Raw genomic sequence first — 16899 nt, 5'->3', positions numbered from 1 at the left:
TGCACCTAGAGTATTCACCTCAGGTGATTGGGGAGGCTGAGCCACTGGGCCCTATAGAAGCCACTCTATCAACTCAAGGAGACTTAGCAGCTCTACCCAATTACATAGAAACAAACACAGGGAAGCAGCCAAAATGCAGACAAAGAAACATGTCACAAATGAAAGAAAAGGAAGAAAGCAAACTACTGGATATAGAATTCAAAACCACAGTTATAAGGTTACTCAAGTATCTTCTAGAAACCTCCAAGGGACTTAGTGAGACTTTCAAGGATCTTAGTCAGAATGCCAAAAAAAAAAAAAAAAAAAAAAAAAAGGACCAGTCAAAAATTAAGCATACACTGACTGAAATGAAGAGTAATATACAGGGATTCAACAGTTAACTAGAGGATCTGGAGAATCAAATCAATTTGAAATATGAGGAAGCAAAAAACACCCAACCAGAAGAGCAAAATGAAAAAAGAATCCAAAAATATGAAGATTGTGTAAGGAGCCTCTGGGACAACTTTAAGTGTGCCAACATCCAAATTATGGGGGTGCCAGAAGAAGAGATAGAGCAAGATACTGAAAACCTATTTGAAGAAATAATGACAGAAAACTTCCCCTACCTGGTGAAAGAAATAGCCTTCCAAATCCAGGAAGCACAGAGAACCCCAAACAAGAGGAACCCAAATAGGACCACACCAAGACACATCATAATTAAAATGCCAAGGGCAAAAGACAAAGAGCAGATCTTAAAAGCAGCAAGTTACCTACAAGGGAGTACCCATACGACTGTCAGCTGATTTCTCAACAGAAACTCTGCAGGCCAGATGGGAGTGGCAAGAAATATTCAAAGTGATGAATAGCAAGGACCTACAACCAATATTACTCTGCCCAGCAAAGCTATCATTTAGAATTGAAGGTCAGATAAAAAGCTTCACAGACAAGAAAAAGCTAAAGGAATTCATCACCACCAAACCAGTATTATATGAAATGCTGAAGAGTATTCTTTAATAAGAGGAAGAAGAAGAAAAAGATAAAGATAAAAAATATGAACAACAAAGTGGCAAACAAATACATATCAACAACTGAATCTAAAAATAAAAAAAAATAAAAAATCTGATGAAGAGAATAAACTGGTGAATGCAATAGACTTAGGGGCATGGAAATGGAACAGACTGACGATTATCAGAGGATAGCGGGTATGGGGGGCTGGAAGAGAGCAGACAAAGATCTTATATGTATGTATGCATTACCTATGGACACAGACAATAGGGTGGCGAGAGCCCGGAGCGGGGCGGGAACCAGGTGGAGAGGAGCTATTGGGCGGGGGGGAGGAGGGGAAGAGGGACATTATGTAATAATTTCAACAATATTTTTTAAAAAAGATTATTTCCCAAAGACTTAGCCAATAACACTACAAAAATAAAAAGCCCTCTGATTCCTGTGATTTTATCTGTGTGTGCCCAGGTCCAGTAATAATTTCACTGTCTGTCTGAAGTACTAACAGTACCAAATCCAGAGCTCGGCGCCACGCCTCAATCTTTGGTGTAACAATGTCATAAACTCTTGGAATCTGTTCCAGTTTATTTGAAATGCCTGAATTAAAAACTCCACTATTTAGTTTACTATATTCATTCAAGATGTAAGATGAAGGTGAGCCTGAGTCTGTGGCATTTTGCAGATGATGCTGAATGAAAGTCCTGGCTTCAAATTCTGAGGAGTAATTGGCAGTGTTACAAATGACAGTTGAAAGGTATTTGTGCCATCCATCTGCCAAGCATTTAAGCACAGTAGGTCTGTACAGTGCCAGAGATGAGGCCAGCCAAGAGGAAGTATTATGAAGAGCCCCTGAACAGATTTGGTCTCCTTTATTCAGAGGTTGCTCCATGAGAATCTGAAGATGGCTAAGACACAAAAACTCAACTGCACCACCTCCAAGGAAGACCTTTTGCTCTTTAAGAGCATAATGTAGACGATAGGCACAAGTCCAGAACCTATCTTCTTTGGTTTGCATCTGTGCAGTGACTGGGCCAGTGAGCACTACTGTAACCAAATTAATCCCTTCTGTTTTCAACAAAATTGCCATTCTGCTGATCCCATCCCCAACATCCAAGGGACTGCTTCTCCAGAAGGTCATAGAGACGCCCCTGCCCACAGAGTTTTCACTCACTTGTGTGATGTAGGACACCTGCACGGCTCCTGAGGCCTCTGCAAAAGCCTGCATCACACTGCCATTCACCGACCCAATCACCAACCGCTTAGTTTGCATGCATTTTTCAATTATGTGTTCGGATACGGTTCCTTGCACCAGGACAAGGTTCACATTGAACTTGATTAATACCTGTAATACATTATTTGTCCACAATTCTTCTGAGCTGTCTTGATGAAGCTCCTTCATGCTTTCTAACACTGTTTGAACATTTGCAGACTTGTTAAATCCCAGGTGGCGGTAATTCTCTGTGAGGTCACCCTCAATGAGAATGACCCGGAGAGGCTGATTCTGTAAGTCCTCGAGCACAGTCGTACTAAACATTGATACAACAGTGACATATCCTGGACACACACAAGAGAAAGTTTCGGGTAAGCCTGGTAAACAGCAAGTGAAGACTCTTGAAATGTCGAACGTAAATGGCATCGTCCAGTTGCCCTGGCACACGCTTGTGTTCTGGTGCTGCAGCCGTACAGCTCCTTCCACCAATCTCATGCTGCTGTGATCTCCGTGACTCAGACCCACCGCCAACTCTCCCAGATCACTACATCTGTAAGTCTGGGGAGCAGCTGAACCATGTTTGCTTGTCCACTCATCACTAGCCTCCCGATTACAATGCCTACTGTGGATCACTACTGACTGTCTGCAGCGGCTGTCTGCAAGCAGACTGTTTCTCAGAGTTTGAGGGGTTTGTGACGTGTTTTTATCTGCATCAACTGTAGCCTGAGGTCTAAAAAGTTTAGCTGATTTAACAGATCTCCCAGAAAGACTGGAAGTGGTAAATGACTGAGAGGCAACTTCTTTGAGATCACGCTCTTTCGTTATCAAACCAGTATCTGAAGGAATTTGTAGAAAGGGACACCAACCGACATTCAACGATTCAAGTTCAGAAAATATCTTTGTGCTGTCTATATGGTCAAAGACATCGGGGAGAGGTACTTGCAGGGAAGCGACCTCTTCAATGCAAGAGTCCAAGCCTTCTGACATTCCCGACACGATTAAAGACATGGGGACGCCCAGATGAAGACATTCCTCAACAGCACTGCTCCAAGCACCGACGAGAAACAGAAGGGTGCTGGCCCCAGTTCTGTGTGTGCTATGTTGAGCGTGAACTGCCTCACTGAGAAGCTGCCCCACTGCACTGGACAAATCCAAACTTTCAAGAAGCCTTACTGTTGAACTGACTATCACGCTCTCATGACTCTCTTCATCTGTAATAAACTTGGAGGATTTCACTGGGCCTAGGAAAGTTCTTCCTGCGTCTGCAAAGGCTGAAAGTTGCTGAAGTCCCAGGTGCCTTTTTTTGTTTATGACCCTGCGAGCCATCTCTACAAGTCATCGTCTGCAAATAAAACAAAAACTTACTGAGTGTAATTCATGGTTATAAATGCTGTAAAGAACACTAAGATATATAGTCCCTGACTTTGAGGAGTTTCTGGTAGGTACAGTTTCCATCAAATGTGGTCCGTGCAATGATATAGTAGTATGATGATATTAGCGATAAAAGGTATGGGTGCCGGAGGAGGACCACTCCATCCCACGGGGAAGTGGGTCAGGGAGGCTGCAGGCACTGTTTCCAGAAGAAGGCAATGCCTGAAATGAGTCTTGAAAAATAATGTGAGTCAGCAAGTTGAAGGAGATGGTAGTAAATGCAAATATATGAGAAAAATGAAGAACAGTTAAGTAACATATACAAAATCTCACAAATAGTAAGTAGCAGGTATGGACTAAAATCCAGGCTTGTCTAATGTCAAAGTCCCATGCTATTAACTACTGTACAATACTGCCCTCTGGCTGCCCCTCTATCCAGGATGACAGTAATCCACTCTGTCTTCTGTAGGATCTCCCACTTCCAAGCCTTCCTCCCTTCTCCCAAGCCTGTCATACTCTTAATATGGATGTGCTCATTTTTTTCAGGTGTCAGAGTCTCTGCTTATGGTTTCCTTTCTATATTATGTTTAAGTCACAAGATATTGCTGTATGAGTGCAAAAGTCATAAAAAATTTAGAGCAAAAGGAAAAAGTCATGGGCAATTCAAACTTAGTCTGTATTTAACTTATGTGAAAAAAGGTTTTCCATAGGAGGCATGAAATTATTTCAACTAGTCTGCAAGCAAAAATTGATATCAAAATACATATTCACACAATCTGTCTCAACATTTGAAGAATCCAAGTTTCAGTAATTTTTTAAAAAGTCTTAGCATTTCTAAGTTTAGAAGAGCTCCTAAATTATTTTGAAGTGATTACAACTTGCTATAATTAACATAAAATAAAAACTCAAAAAAATACCTTATCTTCTAAGAGGTTGAAAAAGGTAAAGATGGTGAAGGGGACAATGAGATAATTTCAAAGATGCAAAGTACCTCTGGCAACTTTTCTTGGCAGTGAACTGACACAATCTGATTATGTTCTGCTAGGTATCAGCACATGCTTTCCACGAACAGCTTCCCATTTCATCATCGAGATCCCTAACAACTTCACATGCCAATTTAGTGTTTCTTTAACTTCCTATGTGCAAGAAGAGCAGCTGGCTCCAAGTACTTCCCTGGAATTCTCACACCAAAAGAAGCTCTCTTGTCCTAAAATCGCGTCTAGTCTTGTCGGAGGTACTTGGCTTAGAATACTAAGACATGCTTTTCAGGAGTTGCATTTTTTTAAAAAGTAATATTTTCTGACAGGTGTAGTTAGCTTTTTTTCATCATGTCAAAACCAACAGTTTGCCTAGTTCCAATCTATTCTCAATACAACAGTCTGGTGATATCACTCCACTAGTTCAAAAGCTCTCATTTTGTAAGATAAAGTCTTTACTCCCCTGTCTGACACAGGAGAGTCCCTTTTAAAAACTAAGTCAGATCAGATCTTTTCACTCCTCTGCTCAAAATCTTGCAAAGCCTTCCCCCTACACTGGCGTAGAAGTCAAAGTAGTTATAATCTATAATAATAAAAGTGTAATATGCTAATTAGAATGGCTATCCTTCTTGACGACCTTCTGGACAAAGCTGGGGCTGCGAGGGCCGATGCAGCCAGCAGGGGCCAAGGCAGAGGCGGCCACGGCAGGGGTTGAGGCAGCCGCCGCAGGGGTGGGGTTGGGGGTTGGGGGTAGGGGGTGGGGGGCCGAGCCTCTTGCACAAATTTCGTGCATGGGGCCTCTAGTGTCCTAATAATGTGCACTCCTCCCTCCTGTCTTTGTTTCTTATTCCTCTACCACCCTGACCACTCTGTTCCCAAACACTTCCAAGTGTTTCTGTTCTCCTTGTTCCGGAATGTTCTTTCCCAAGGAATCTATGGCCTCACCTTATTTACTTAGTACTTATTGACTATCTCCCTCTGTTGGACTATCTCCCTCTAATTCCCAGGAGGGCAATCTTAGTCACTGAAGTATTCCACACACCCAGGATGTTGTCTGACTATTGATGAGTGAATGATTTTCACCATATTTACTATCTTTTTTTAAAAATATATTTTATTGATTTTTTACAGAGAGGAAGAGAGGAAGGGAGGGGGATAGAGAGTTAGAAACATCGATCAGCTGCCTCTTGCACGCCCCCTACTGGGGATGTGCCCGCAACCAAGGTACATGCCCTTGACCAGAATCGAACCTGGGACCCTTGAGTCCGCAGGCCGACGCTCTATCCACTGAGCCAAACTGGTTTTGGCTGTATATTTACTATCTTAAATGTCAGTACAAATCTGAAACAAGATTAGACCTGCTGCTGTCAGTATTCCTGCACCACAAGGGTAAGGTTTAGCACCTCTGGAGTGGACATGATTTGTATGTGGTGCCTTAGTTGAGGCCCTTTGATTGCTTCCAAACATGGTTCTTCCAAATATGGTTCTTAGAATTTCCATTGAAAAGCACAAATGTAATCTGGTCACTCCTCTGCCTAAAACGTCCGCTTATCTTAGAAAATAACGTCGATCCCCTCGCTCTACAAAGGTGTCCAACCATCTGACCTCACTCTAATTTATAAGACTCGTCTTCAAACTTCCCTTATGATCCCCAAGATGTTGCCACACTAGAATACACCTTTATTTTCATTTTCGCACTTGCTAGACTCTGATTTGAATACCCTACCCTTTCTTTACCTTGGCAAATGCTGTATATCTTTCATGACCCAAGAAAAATGCCACATTTTTTAAAACAGCCTCTCCAATGCCCAGGAAGGGTTAGTGCCTCCTTCCTGTGCTCCTAAAGCACTTTCTACACACATCTACCAAAGCATTTAACATCTGGGCTTACACACTTCTCTCTGTGCGATCTCCGCCACCAATCTGTGGGTTCCTTTTATTCATCTTCATACTCTACACCTGGTTCCTTCGAAGCTCACCAGATAGTTGGCATCCTACATGACATGTAGAAAGCATTAAATATGCTTAATTTTTAAAAATTTATGTGTGTGTGTGAGAGAGAGAGAGAGAGAGAGAGAGAGAGAGAGAGAGAGAGAGAGAGAGAAACATGGATAGGTTGCCTCATGCGCCCAGACCTGGGGTGGACCCATAACCTAGGTATGTGCCCTGATGGGAATCAAACCCGAAGCCTTTAATGATCATCGGGTCACCTGTGTCCCATAAGAGTGTGGATCTAGGCGGGATGTGGTTGGACCGCCGGCCAAATCTTGGGGTTCCGCCAAGATTTAGAATGACTGGGGGTGAGTGTGGGTATAGATGTCAGAGAGCGATCCTGGTGGGAACGAAGCCCTCCCCTGCAAAGACTAGTACACCCTGCAACCCAGGCACAACCTCAGTGCTCCGCAGGGGGGCTCCAGGGCATCAGAGACCCACGCTGCCCCCAACCCCGCTCCCTCAGGCCGCGCCGCCGCCCCACGCCCCTAACCTTGGGGCCCACCACGCCGGAATCCCTGCGAACAAGAGAGGAGGGAAGTGGCCAACGACCCAGCCCCAGGCCCCGCGGCGGCTGAGGAAGGTCCAGCGGTGCATCCTCTCCGCCTCTCCACATCCCGCCGGCGGTGAACCAAAGCTGGACCAAGGCACCCGGGCCTAGCGGGCCCTCCATTCTCACCCCTTTCCTTGTGCAAAGCGCAGGAAAAGCAAACACGGGCTCCCCACGACTCCACCAAAACTCGGCAGTTGCTGGAAGCACCTCGCTACTAACCTCGCTCTGTTCTCCAGCCCCACGGGGGTGCTCCAGGCCCGCTTTCTACGGTCAGACAGGCTCTGGGGGGCACAGGGACGCCCAAGCGCGCCGGCGACGACGACCCCCACCCCGCACGCAGTTTGCGCATGTGCGAAAGGGGCCGGCCGGCTGGGCCTGGTCGCTAAGAAACCAGCTGGAAAGGTTGCTTAACGCTAGACGAGAAAGGCAGAGTAACGCTATTGGTAGATAGCAGATAGGGGGCTGGCTTCAGGGCCTGCTCTTCTGGCCATTGGGTTACATGGCTGTCAATCATTAGGGGCAAGCCTGAGTGGGCAGGGCTGCCTGAGGTTAGCGACCGCGGCCTTAGCAACGGCTTGGGAGCAGACGAGGCTACTGTTGGACAGCGGGGTGGGCGGAGGCGGCCGGGACTCCCGGCTGAGGGCGCCGGAAGGGGACATGGTGAGTGTGCAGCTGCAACTTCTTGCTGGGGCTGGAGCTGGAGAAGGGGCTGAGGTTCCTCCCCGGAGCAAGGAAGGAATTTTGTTTAGCTCATGAAATGTATCATTCTCCTCCTTTTCATGATCCTCGAGTGTCAAATAGAAACTCTTCTCGCTGCTCAATAAGCGCGTTGTCCGCGGCTCTAGGGAAGAAGACGGTTCTCCAATTCATTTTCCCTCATCAACCCCATCAAATGTGAATACCTCCAGTCTAAGACAGGTTCCCTGTCTAGCCAGAAAGCAGTTAAGTACAAAGAATTAGATGCTAAAAACAGCTGGAGGGCCTGGGCCTCTAGAAAAGTCCTGAACTCTGAAAAACGAACTGTCCGGGGACCAAGGAACTCAGCCACTGCCTGGAAGCTCGGGATCCAAGGCTGCCAGACCGGTGACCTGCAGCCCGGGGCCGGGAAGCAGCGCGCGAAGCCGGCCACTGGAGGCGCAGGACGCGGAGTCCTGCTGCTTCCTACCCGAAGCTGGGGAGGAGACGCCGAAATAAGGCTGCAGGAGGGGCCCACGCCAACCTCGCTTGCCAGTAGAAAATGGCAAATAGCAGGAAGATGACCCCTCCACACACACACACCTTCCCTGAATACTGATAATTGGCCCAATATGTATTCTTACCCAGATCCCTGCAGTAGTTTTTCACCCGGAAAATGCAGTTTATTCATTTCTCAGCCTGTGCAATATAAGAAAGTATGCTAGAAGGTGGAAAAGAGTATTATGTTCCAATCAAGCATATCCCACAAAATAAGTTTTATGATAAGATATTTAGGCATAATAGAAGTAAAGATGACTTCAATAGTGCTTTTCAGGTACCTCAAGTAGGGCCGATTACATTCCGACATACCTACCCCTCTAGCATGCCTTCCTTTGCCCCTTCTCCTTCTCTAAAGGCACTAATTTGAAGGAAAACCCTAATTGGACCTAACTTAAAAAAGAGCCAGGCTTTCCACCAACATATTAACAACTAAGCAAAAATGTTAGCAAAAGGGAAAGGGGAGAATTGTTGAGGTCATTATATAGGAGGGAAGAGGATACTTGACTATAATCATTATATTTAGTGAGTTCACCAATTTCATCCATTATTCTGGTTCTGGTAACTTTTCCGGTTGCATAGCTTATCGTTCACTCACATGTGTATTTCTTACAGGCATCCAACTGCCGCACAAGTTTGGACCAATGGAAGAAAAAAGCAGCAAAAATTGAACTAAATGAAACTCAGAAACAAGAAATTAAAGAGGCCTTTGATTTATTTGATATTGATGGGTCTGGAACCATAGATGTAAAAGAATTGAAGGTTCTAAAATTATTTCTAATTCTAAAACATTTTAAAAACCATATAACTTATTCATGCCAATCTTGTAAGTCTTTAACAGTAGCCATCTGAAAGCTCAATATAAAGTCCCTTCAATGCAGACATCCTCCTCACACTGGCAAAGCAATATCTTGTTAAGCATTTTATTCCTATTTTATAAAGAACCCATGGGCATGGGTGACAGTGTGGCGATTTCGGGGGAGGGAGGTGGAAGCGGGCATAGAGGGGATAAATGGTGATGGGGGAAATATATGCTGACCTTACTCTCTAGGTTTGTACTTGTCCATGGCGGTGGGCGGGGGAGGAGAGAAAGAGAGAGCGAGAGCGAGAGCGAGAGCGAGAGCGAGAGAGAGAGAGAGAGAGAGAGAGAGAGAGAATCTAGCAATTAAGGTAATTGTACAGCTAGGAATGAAATCATGGCATATAATTTATTTGCTTCTTATTTCAGATTGCTATGCGGGCCTTGGGATTTGAACCAAAGAAAGAAGAAGTTAAAAAATTGATAGCTGAAATCGACAAAGAAGGAACTGGCACCATTAGTTTTGAAGATTTTTTTGCCGTAATGAGTGTAAAAATGGTATAGTAGTGATTGTGTTTTTCAAAGAAATACAATGAGAGGTTTCATAGAAGAACTTAAGGGTGGTTGGGGTTTAGACAGGAAGGGCAAGATTAAATATGCTTTCAGGGTAGTGACATGAAGACCATCCAGTGTGGAGAAGATTTTTGTTAGGAAATAGTAGGATATATGGGTGTATAGAATGGGGCCAGCAATTCAAAGCCTGGAATTCTACGAACATTTACTGAGTGCCTGTTTTTGGCAGGCACTATTCTGGGAACACTTCTTGTTTTCTTGGAGCTCACATTTTTGTAATGGATCTTAATTACTGGTCACCAAGAAATACAGCCTCTTTACCACCCTGTGCCTCATCCACTTCCTTTGACTCTGAGTGTAAATACCTTGAGGGCAGATGTGAGTGCATTGGCACGATTTTAAAAGGCAGAGCAGTAAGTAAAGTCAGAGCTCAGCTACCTTGTACATTGCTGCTCTGCACCTCAAAGACCTCTAAGTCCAGCTTCATAGGAAAATAAGTGAAAGACTAATAACATTTAGCTGTTTCTGTTTTTAAAGAGTGAAAAAGATGAAAAGGAAGAACTGTTGAAGGCTTTCAAATTATTTGATGATGATGCTACTGGAACCATAACATTAAACAATATCAAGAGGGTTGCTAAGGAACTAGGGGAAACTTTAACAGATGATGAACTTCAGGTAAATTTTATTTATTTTTATAACTACAATTTACATGTATAATTATATACAACCAGTGGCCTGGTGCACGAAATCCGTGCACACTAAAAGGGAATTAATTAGAGGAAATATTTTAATATTGCTATTTGCCCTTTCTCTATAATAGAAGTGTCAGAGATGAAAGAAAATTAGTAAAATGTATATGAAAATCTCCCTCCTGTCAGAGTCTAGGGCAGCCGTGGGCAAACTATGGCCCGCGGGCCGGATCCGGCTATTCTATCCGGTTCTCTTGCTCTCCCCTCCACTCCTTTACTTTGAATTTATATTAGTTCACACAAACACTCCATCCATGCTTTTGTTCTGGCCCTCCGGTCCAGTTTAAGAACCCATTGTGGCCCTCGAGTCAAAAAGTTTGCCCACCCCTGGTCTAGGGCGTGCTGCGAGACCCAGAGTCCAGTCCCCGCCCACCCGAGTGCGCCTCGAAATCGCACAAGACCCAGACCCGGCCAGCCCCACCCCCGTCAAGCCCTGGAGGGCGGGGGCGCAGCCTCAGGTCCCCCGTTAAGCCCTGAAGGGCTGGGGACGCAGCCTCAGGTCCCCTGTCGAGCCTTGCTGGGCGGGGGGTGCAGCCTCAGGTCCCCCAGCCTGGAGCCGGGGCGGGGGGCATGGCCTCAGGTCCCCCAGCCCTGGTGCCTGAGCGAGGGGTACGGCCTCAGGTCCCCCGGCCTGGCCTCAGGTCCCCCGGCTCCAGTGCGAGGCATGAGGGCGCAAGGGCGCAAGGGCGCGACAACCATTTGCATATTAGCTCTTTATTATATAGGATTACTTACATATCAGAATTTAAATGCCTTACCTAATTGTACTCATAAATACATTTAAAGTAAAATTTTGAGTATACATTTGAATATTCATTTGTATTATTCATTTTTAATAGAGTTCACATATATTTATGTTTTGTTTTACAGGAAATGTTTGATGAAGCTGATCGTGATGGGGATGGAGAAATAAATGAGGATGAATTTTTGAGAATGATGCAAAAGACCAGTCTTTATTAATACTGTTTTTGTTCCTTTTAAAAGTTAACAAATTTGTATTTGTTATACAGTTCCATAATATCTGAATATTCACTTTCAATTTGCAGTTTATATGCACAAATTGGTCTCTTGATGTCTAAACCACGTGAGAAGTTACATGTTTCTCCAAATATGTTGTTAAATCTACAACATCAAGAACAAAATGTAATGACTTCCTTGAACCATGAATCCAAGAATAGTATCAATTCCAACTGCTATTTTTAGAGCCTGGGGTCCAAAGACTTATACATTTTTTTAAGTTTAATGAACTTGGCCGTACATGCAAAGGCATTTGGCAACAAAGTCATTACTTTCCCTATTATTTTGTGTGTGTGTCTGCAACTCTTTAAAAACTGTTGAAAATTTTCTTTTTCAGCAGTTATTCAGATATGTATAGTATTAAATAAAACTGTCTGGTAACTATGTTATTTGCTACTTTTCTTCCTATAAAGAAATTTAAAGCAGTACTTATATCACGCAGACTTCCCTATTGGTTTGACCCTAAAAGTTAGCATTTATTTAATATCCTAGGACAGGGATTTTAGCAGTTATCTAGTTAGTATATTACAACTTGTAAGCTGGTAGTATTAGCTCTGACTATGTAAGAGAAAATGAAAGTTCAGAGAACTTAAATTTAAAAGTTGCTCAGTCACCCACAGATACTAAATAAAACATGGATTCTAAATTCTGTGTCTTTGTCCGCTGGTTAGCAGCAGCACCCTCATACGCCAAGGTTGTAGGCTTGATCCCAGGTCAGGACACATACAAGCATCAACCCATGAGTTCACAAGTAGAACAACAAATCATTGTGTATGACTCTCCCTTCCTCTCTTTGAAATCATTAAAAAGAGAAATTATCTTTATTTCCATGATGCTGCTTCCCCATGGATAAAAACTCGCAGGGTAAGTATGTTTTCTGATTCATTGAATTCTGTACCTTGCAATTTAACTGTCTTTGTCTTCTATGAAAGAGCCAATCTGTTGGGAAAGGCAGTCCCTAGCACAAAGTCTTTTGCCCCGCACTGGGCCGCATGACAATGGGCCTTGGGCCTGGAACACCTCCTTATGGAGAGTCCTCACAGCTGTGCTGGACTTGTGGCCTTGTCTGAGAACCTCTCTCCCTGGTTCAGCCTCAGTGCGCACGTCCTTGTTCTGTTTAACCATGTGGCATGTGGCATCCGGCAGGCCCCCTGCTGTAACTGTCCCTTCAGAAAGAGGTCTATACAACCAGAGGGGTGCGGTGCGCGCAGGCCATTTGCTCTGTGTGGGCTCGGGCTCTGGGAGGGACCGTGGCCCAGGAAACCCACGCTCACTGCTGAAACTGGTCTCCCACTGTCCCTTCCCCGTAGGACTAAACTCTGCGTCCTCCTGTCCTCGGCTGCGTTTGTTTTCCTTGGCAACTCTGACACCAAACTGCTGGGCAGAAGTGCTGAGACTTCTGATGCTGATCCTGATCATAGGTGACGGATACCACGTGTGGGGACACACACTCTTCCTAAGCGCAACTAATGCTCTTTGGAGCAAGAAAGGCTTGTAGAAAATGCAATTTTAATTGCCTTACCTGAAAAAAAACACAAAACACACCACATGGCAGAGGCCATGAACAGACACTGTTCCCAAGAAAGCATGGAAATGACCAACAGGTAAGTGAAAGGATGCTCAACATCACTATAAGGGAAATGCAAGTTGGAATCCCAATGAGATATGACCTCACAACTGTTGAATGGCTATTATGGACAAGACAAAAATAAGTGCTGGAGGGGATGTGGAGAAAGGGCAGCCTCACTCCAAGGATGTACTGTAATATTTCCGTACCTGACTGAAAGCCCAGGGTATATGTCCTGACCCCCTGGCCCCATCCTCCTGACTTGAACTCACATTTCAGTCTTTGCGGCACTGTGCAGCTATGTAATTAAGCTTTTGCTCAGCTCTCTGTTCTCTCAGATGCTGTTTTCTGCTAGGTCTTTCGGAGTCTCATCCTGAACACCTGGAACTCAGGAGTTGGCGTGATGGGGGAACAAGGGACTTGGACCATACTTTTCACTTCACTCAAATCCCTGCTCTCTATAAAATTTCCTCCCAAGTTCTAGACACTTTGGCTGCCCTCCAATTCCAACCTGTTTCTAGTGCATAGATGTATTTGGTTTGGATAAAAGAGGTTGGATTCAAATCTTTCTATCTCATTTTTATTCACAGGTCACTGTGACAGTTACCGAGTGCTTGTTGTGTGTTAGGCACCGCTCTCCCTCCTTCACATGGGTTTTCTTATTAACTTCTATGCCTACTGGATACTGTTATCAGCATTCTGATTTTACAGATGAGGACAGAGGGTTTAAGTGACTAATTTATCATCACGTGGACAGCCAATGGCTCATCTGGACACTGTGAGGCCTGCTGTTCCTCCTCAATCCCAGGGCTCTCAACCCCTGCTCGGCTCTCAGCACTCCTGTCCAGGTGTTATCTTCACACAGAAGGGGCAACAGCCCATATTCTTATAGGCAGAGAAGCAGGAAAGTGAATCTTTCTTGATCAGAAAAGTGTGTGAAGTCAGATGTAAGGAAAGTGATAAATCTGGAGAAGTGAAATCAAAGAAAAAGATAGTTTTAAAAAATTAACAGTCTTTGTAATTAGTCTTTGTAAATTCAATAGCAGGGAGTCATGCTGTGGTCAACATTAGACAGTCAAGATGAGCAAATAACTTGTAAGATCAGAGATTATAGTGATAAAAGTTATTACTTGTTATTTTATAATGGGCATTGCCTCCCAAAATCATTGTCCCTTGCTTTCTTGGTGATGGCTCATTTTAACCAGAAAGTTTTAAGTATAAGTTTAAATATTTGGCAAATGAATGTAATAGGGAAGTACAAGTCTAACATTCAGAATGTTACCCACTGAAATCAGTGGGTTGATCACACGAGATGGAGCATGGAGGTCACACCACTAGAGGGCGTTGAGGGCTTACCTCAGTTTGGTGAGTGAAGGTGTGCTCTGATTTATGCTTATTTAATCAACATAAATTAGTAGAAGGATTTTTAAAAAGATCAAAGTTAAAGATGTCATTTATCAAGCATAACTTGAAAAGAATTATAGAAATTGTATTATTCTTAAATCCCCTTCCTTGGTAACTAATTAGTTATGTTAATGAAAAGTCAAAAATTTCACTTAAACCAAACTGGCACTATTAAAAATGTATGCCATGGAATTATCAGGGAGGAAAAATGTTCTTTGAAGATTTTGGAGAGGGTGAATATGTATGCTTTTTATTCAGCATACCTATGTATGGTTTGAATTTTTATGAACATAAATTTTATAATTTAAATAAAAGAAGTAACAAATTCAAATGCTTTTAAAAACTAGGTTAAGAAGCTACTATGAAAATAAATTAGGAATATATGTCCAAGTTTGTTTTATGTAATCTGCCTAAATATTTATAAATATGGTGCCCAAGTGATACTAATAAGCATTCTACAATACTACATCAAAAAGGAAGGAAGGGTGTTGGTTACACTGTATACTTAGCATCTTTTGAATAGAAAGTCACATTTGGGCTCTGAAGTCTTCAAAAATGAAGACTTATTTAATTTGTTCAAGCTCCAAATACACAAGTTTCGTTGAGAATGGAACAGTTGTTGTTGTTTTTTCACTTAACAAAAAAGCTAATAACTCAAATCTATAGACTCAGTTTGGGGGAAAGTAACATATTCAAAAGAATTAACTATGTGCAAACAAAGGAACACCCCTGATCAAAATAAATTATGTTCTGGAATAAGGTCCTTTAAATGAGTGTTAAGCGAGTGAAAACATACATAGGTACACTGTGTTACATTATTTCTTTCTGTCTTCTTATTAGATATACGTAAGTACCTTTTACTTCTCTTGGAAATATATTGTGGCTAAATCAAATATCAAACCATGTAAGAATTATGAAATTAAAGAAACCTATAAATGTGAGTAGCAACCCCCATACTATTCCTTAGTGAACACCCGGAACTGCCGTGTCCTGAGGAGTGTTCAATGGTGAGATGCAAGAAGCGTCATGGCCTTGGTGTTTTCACTCTAACTCCATCAAAAGGCCCTCTTCCTGCCCAAAGGCCTAGTGACAGCGTCCCTTCCACCAACCCGGCAGGGAACGTCATAGAGGCATCTGGCCAGAGGACACGGCACACAAACGTGTTGTCCAGCATGTGGAAAGCCGAGATTATTTCAGGAACACTCTTATGAAGATAGTATTTTAAATGAATTTGAACAATCAGACAAGCAGGAGGCTGAGGCTTTTTTTTTTTTGGCAAATAGAAAAGGACTCTGATGACGAAAGCCACGGATGAGAATACCCTGGGATGCGCTGTAGAGGATCAGCAAAACCCAGAAAGAGTAAGAGTAGAGAGCATTTTCTTACCTATGCCTAGCTTAGCATGTAGTGTGTGTACCTCCCCCCAGCTGTGTATTTTTGGTAAATATGTAGCATGGAATAATGTATAAGTTGTATTTTATTGTTATTCCTCAAAATAAGTCCAGTCCTCCTCCTTAAGTCCTTTTATTTACCTACTTCTTCATGAAATGTAGGTTAAAAAATTTCACCAGGTGTTGGAAGGGGGTTGACACTACCTAATTAATGCCGCAAAATTCTTTACCCCAACTATGTAAAACAGGATAAAGAGCATGTGTGAAACATGCTTATGTTTGTCTGGATTAGTTAGTCATTGTAGCAATAAAAGTTAATCATAATGTCCTTGAATATTTCCTACCCATTGTTTCCATATTATTCATGGAATCCACATGCCATCCATTTTTCAAAAATGCAATTATTTGGACTAATTTGGAAATTGAGTATAAATAACTGCTTATTCTCCTGCTGTACATCTATGTTGAACAGTATTAAAAATCTATCTTACAAAGAATAGTAATGTCCTAATTAAAATCTTTCAGCCAAAATTCATTATAATCAGTAAAACCTCCATTTTAAAGCTTCTGCCAACTTCTCAATTGTTTCAGAAAACTTCTAGATCAGTAGTCTTATTTTCTTATATCCTTTTTTCCAAAAGTTGAAAATCTGAGCTCTCCCCAGTAGGGCTGAGGCCTGTGAGTAAGTAAAATAGGTAACCCATCAACTGTGGAAATGATTTGGGGGACAGGGGAGATCTGATGGGTTCAAAGTGCTCTTCAGCAATTGGACATGATTTGGATTATTTCAGGCTTAGATGATAAAGTTGGAGACATTGTCTCTATTGCACATACAGAATACGATATGAAAACAGACAGAAAACTACTTCCAATCCTCAGGTCACTGTTTAACTAGATTGGACACTTTGGCCAAGTCACCTAAACTTCTCTGGGCTTCCTATCACAGTGTATATGAAAGGATCTGTCTCATATATGAAAGGATCTGTCTCGTATATGAAAGGATCTGTCTCGTATACGAAAGGATCTGCTGAAAAGCACTGTTGTACTGCTGAAAACCCAGATGACACGAAAAAACAACTATT

The 16899-nt window shown here is 42.9% G+C and overlaps 2 protein-coding genes across 5 annotated transcripts in view; one reads left to right on the top strand and one right to left on the bottom strand.

The window, feature by feature from the left end:
• BBS12 (Bardet-Biedl syndrome 12) overlaps positions 1-7431 on the bottom strand; it is a gene marked incomplete at its 3' end in the record, with an annotated part of 37624 nt that extends 30193 nt beyond the window's left edge. For 3 of the 4 annotated variants that reach the window (XR_013960890.1, XM_080673939.1, XM_080673940.1), the window contains exons 1-2: positions 7304-7431; positions 2324-3533 (exon numbers count right to left, since the gene is read on the bottom strand). Coding sequence is in view for 3 of the 4 variants with exons in the window: in XM_080673939.1 (XP_080530065.1) it covers positions 2324-3517 (1194 nt within the window). Of the gene's footprint in view, positions 1-1396; positions 3534-7303 lie in introns of those variants that run through there. The other variant, XM_080673938.1, reaches the window with a different exon arrangement.
• A 213-nt stretch (positions 7432-7644) lies between these two features.
• On the top strand, positions 7645-12097 carry LOC308252299 (centrin-4). The gene is made up of 5 exons (XM_080676678.1): positions 7645-7744; positions 8933-9079; positions 9546-9674; positions 10227-10364; positions 11309-12097. The coding sequence occupies exons 1-5, from the start codon at positions 7742-7744 to the stop codon at positions 11396-11398; spliced, it is 507 nt and encodes a 168-aa protein (XP_080532804.1). The 5' UTR covers positions 7645-7741; the 3' UTR covers positions 11399-12097.
• The last annotated feature ends 4802 nt before the right edge of the window (positions 12098-16899 follow it).

Source organism: Plecotus auritus, assembly GCF_963455305.1.
Source record: "Plecotus auritus genome assembly, chromosome: 6".
Lineage (NCBI taxonomy): Eukaryota > Metazoa > Chordata > Mammalia > Chiroptera > Vespertilionidae > Plecotus > Plecotus auritus.
This window is presented reverse-complemented; position numbering and strand designations above follow the sequence as displayed.

Coding starts and splice junctions, on each gene's coding strand:
- LOC308252299 (XM_080676678.1), top strand. Junction 9,080..9,545: donor TAGATGTAAAAGAATTGAAG/GTTCTAAAATTA, acceptor TTCTTATTTCAG/ATTGCTATGCGGGCCTTGGG. Junction 9,675..10,226: donor CCGTAATGAGTGTAAAAATG/GTATAGTAGTGA, acceptor CTGTTTTTAAAG/AGTGAAAAAGATGAAAAGGA.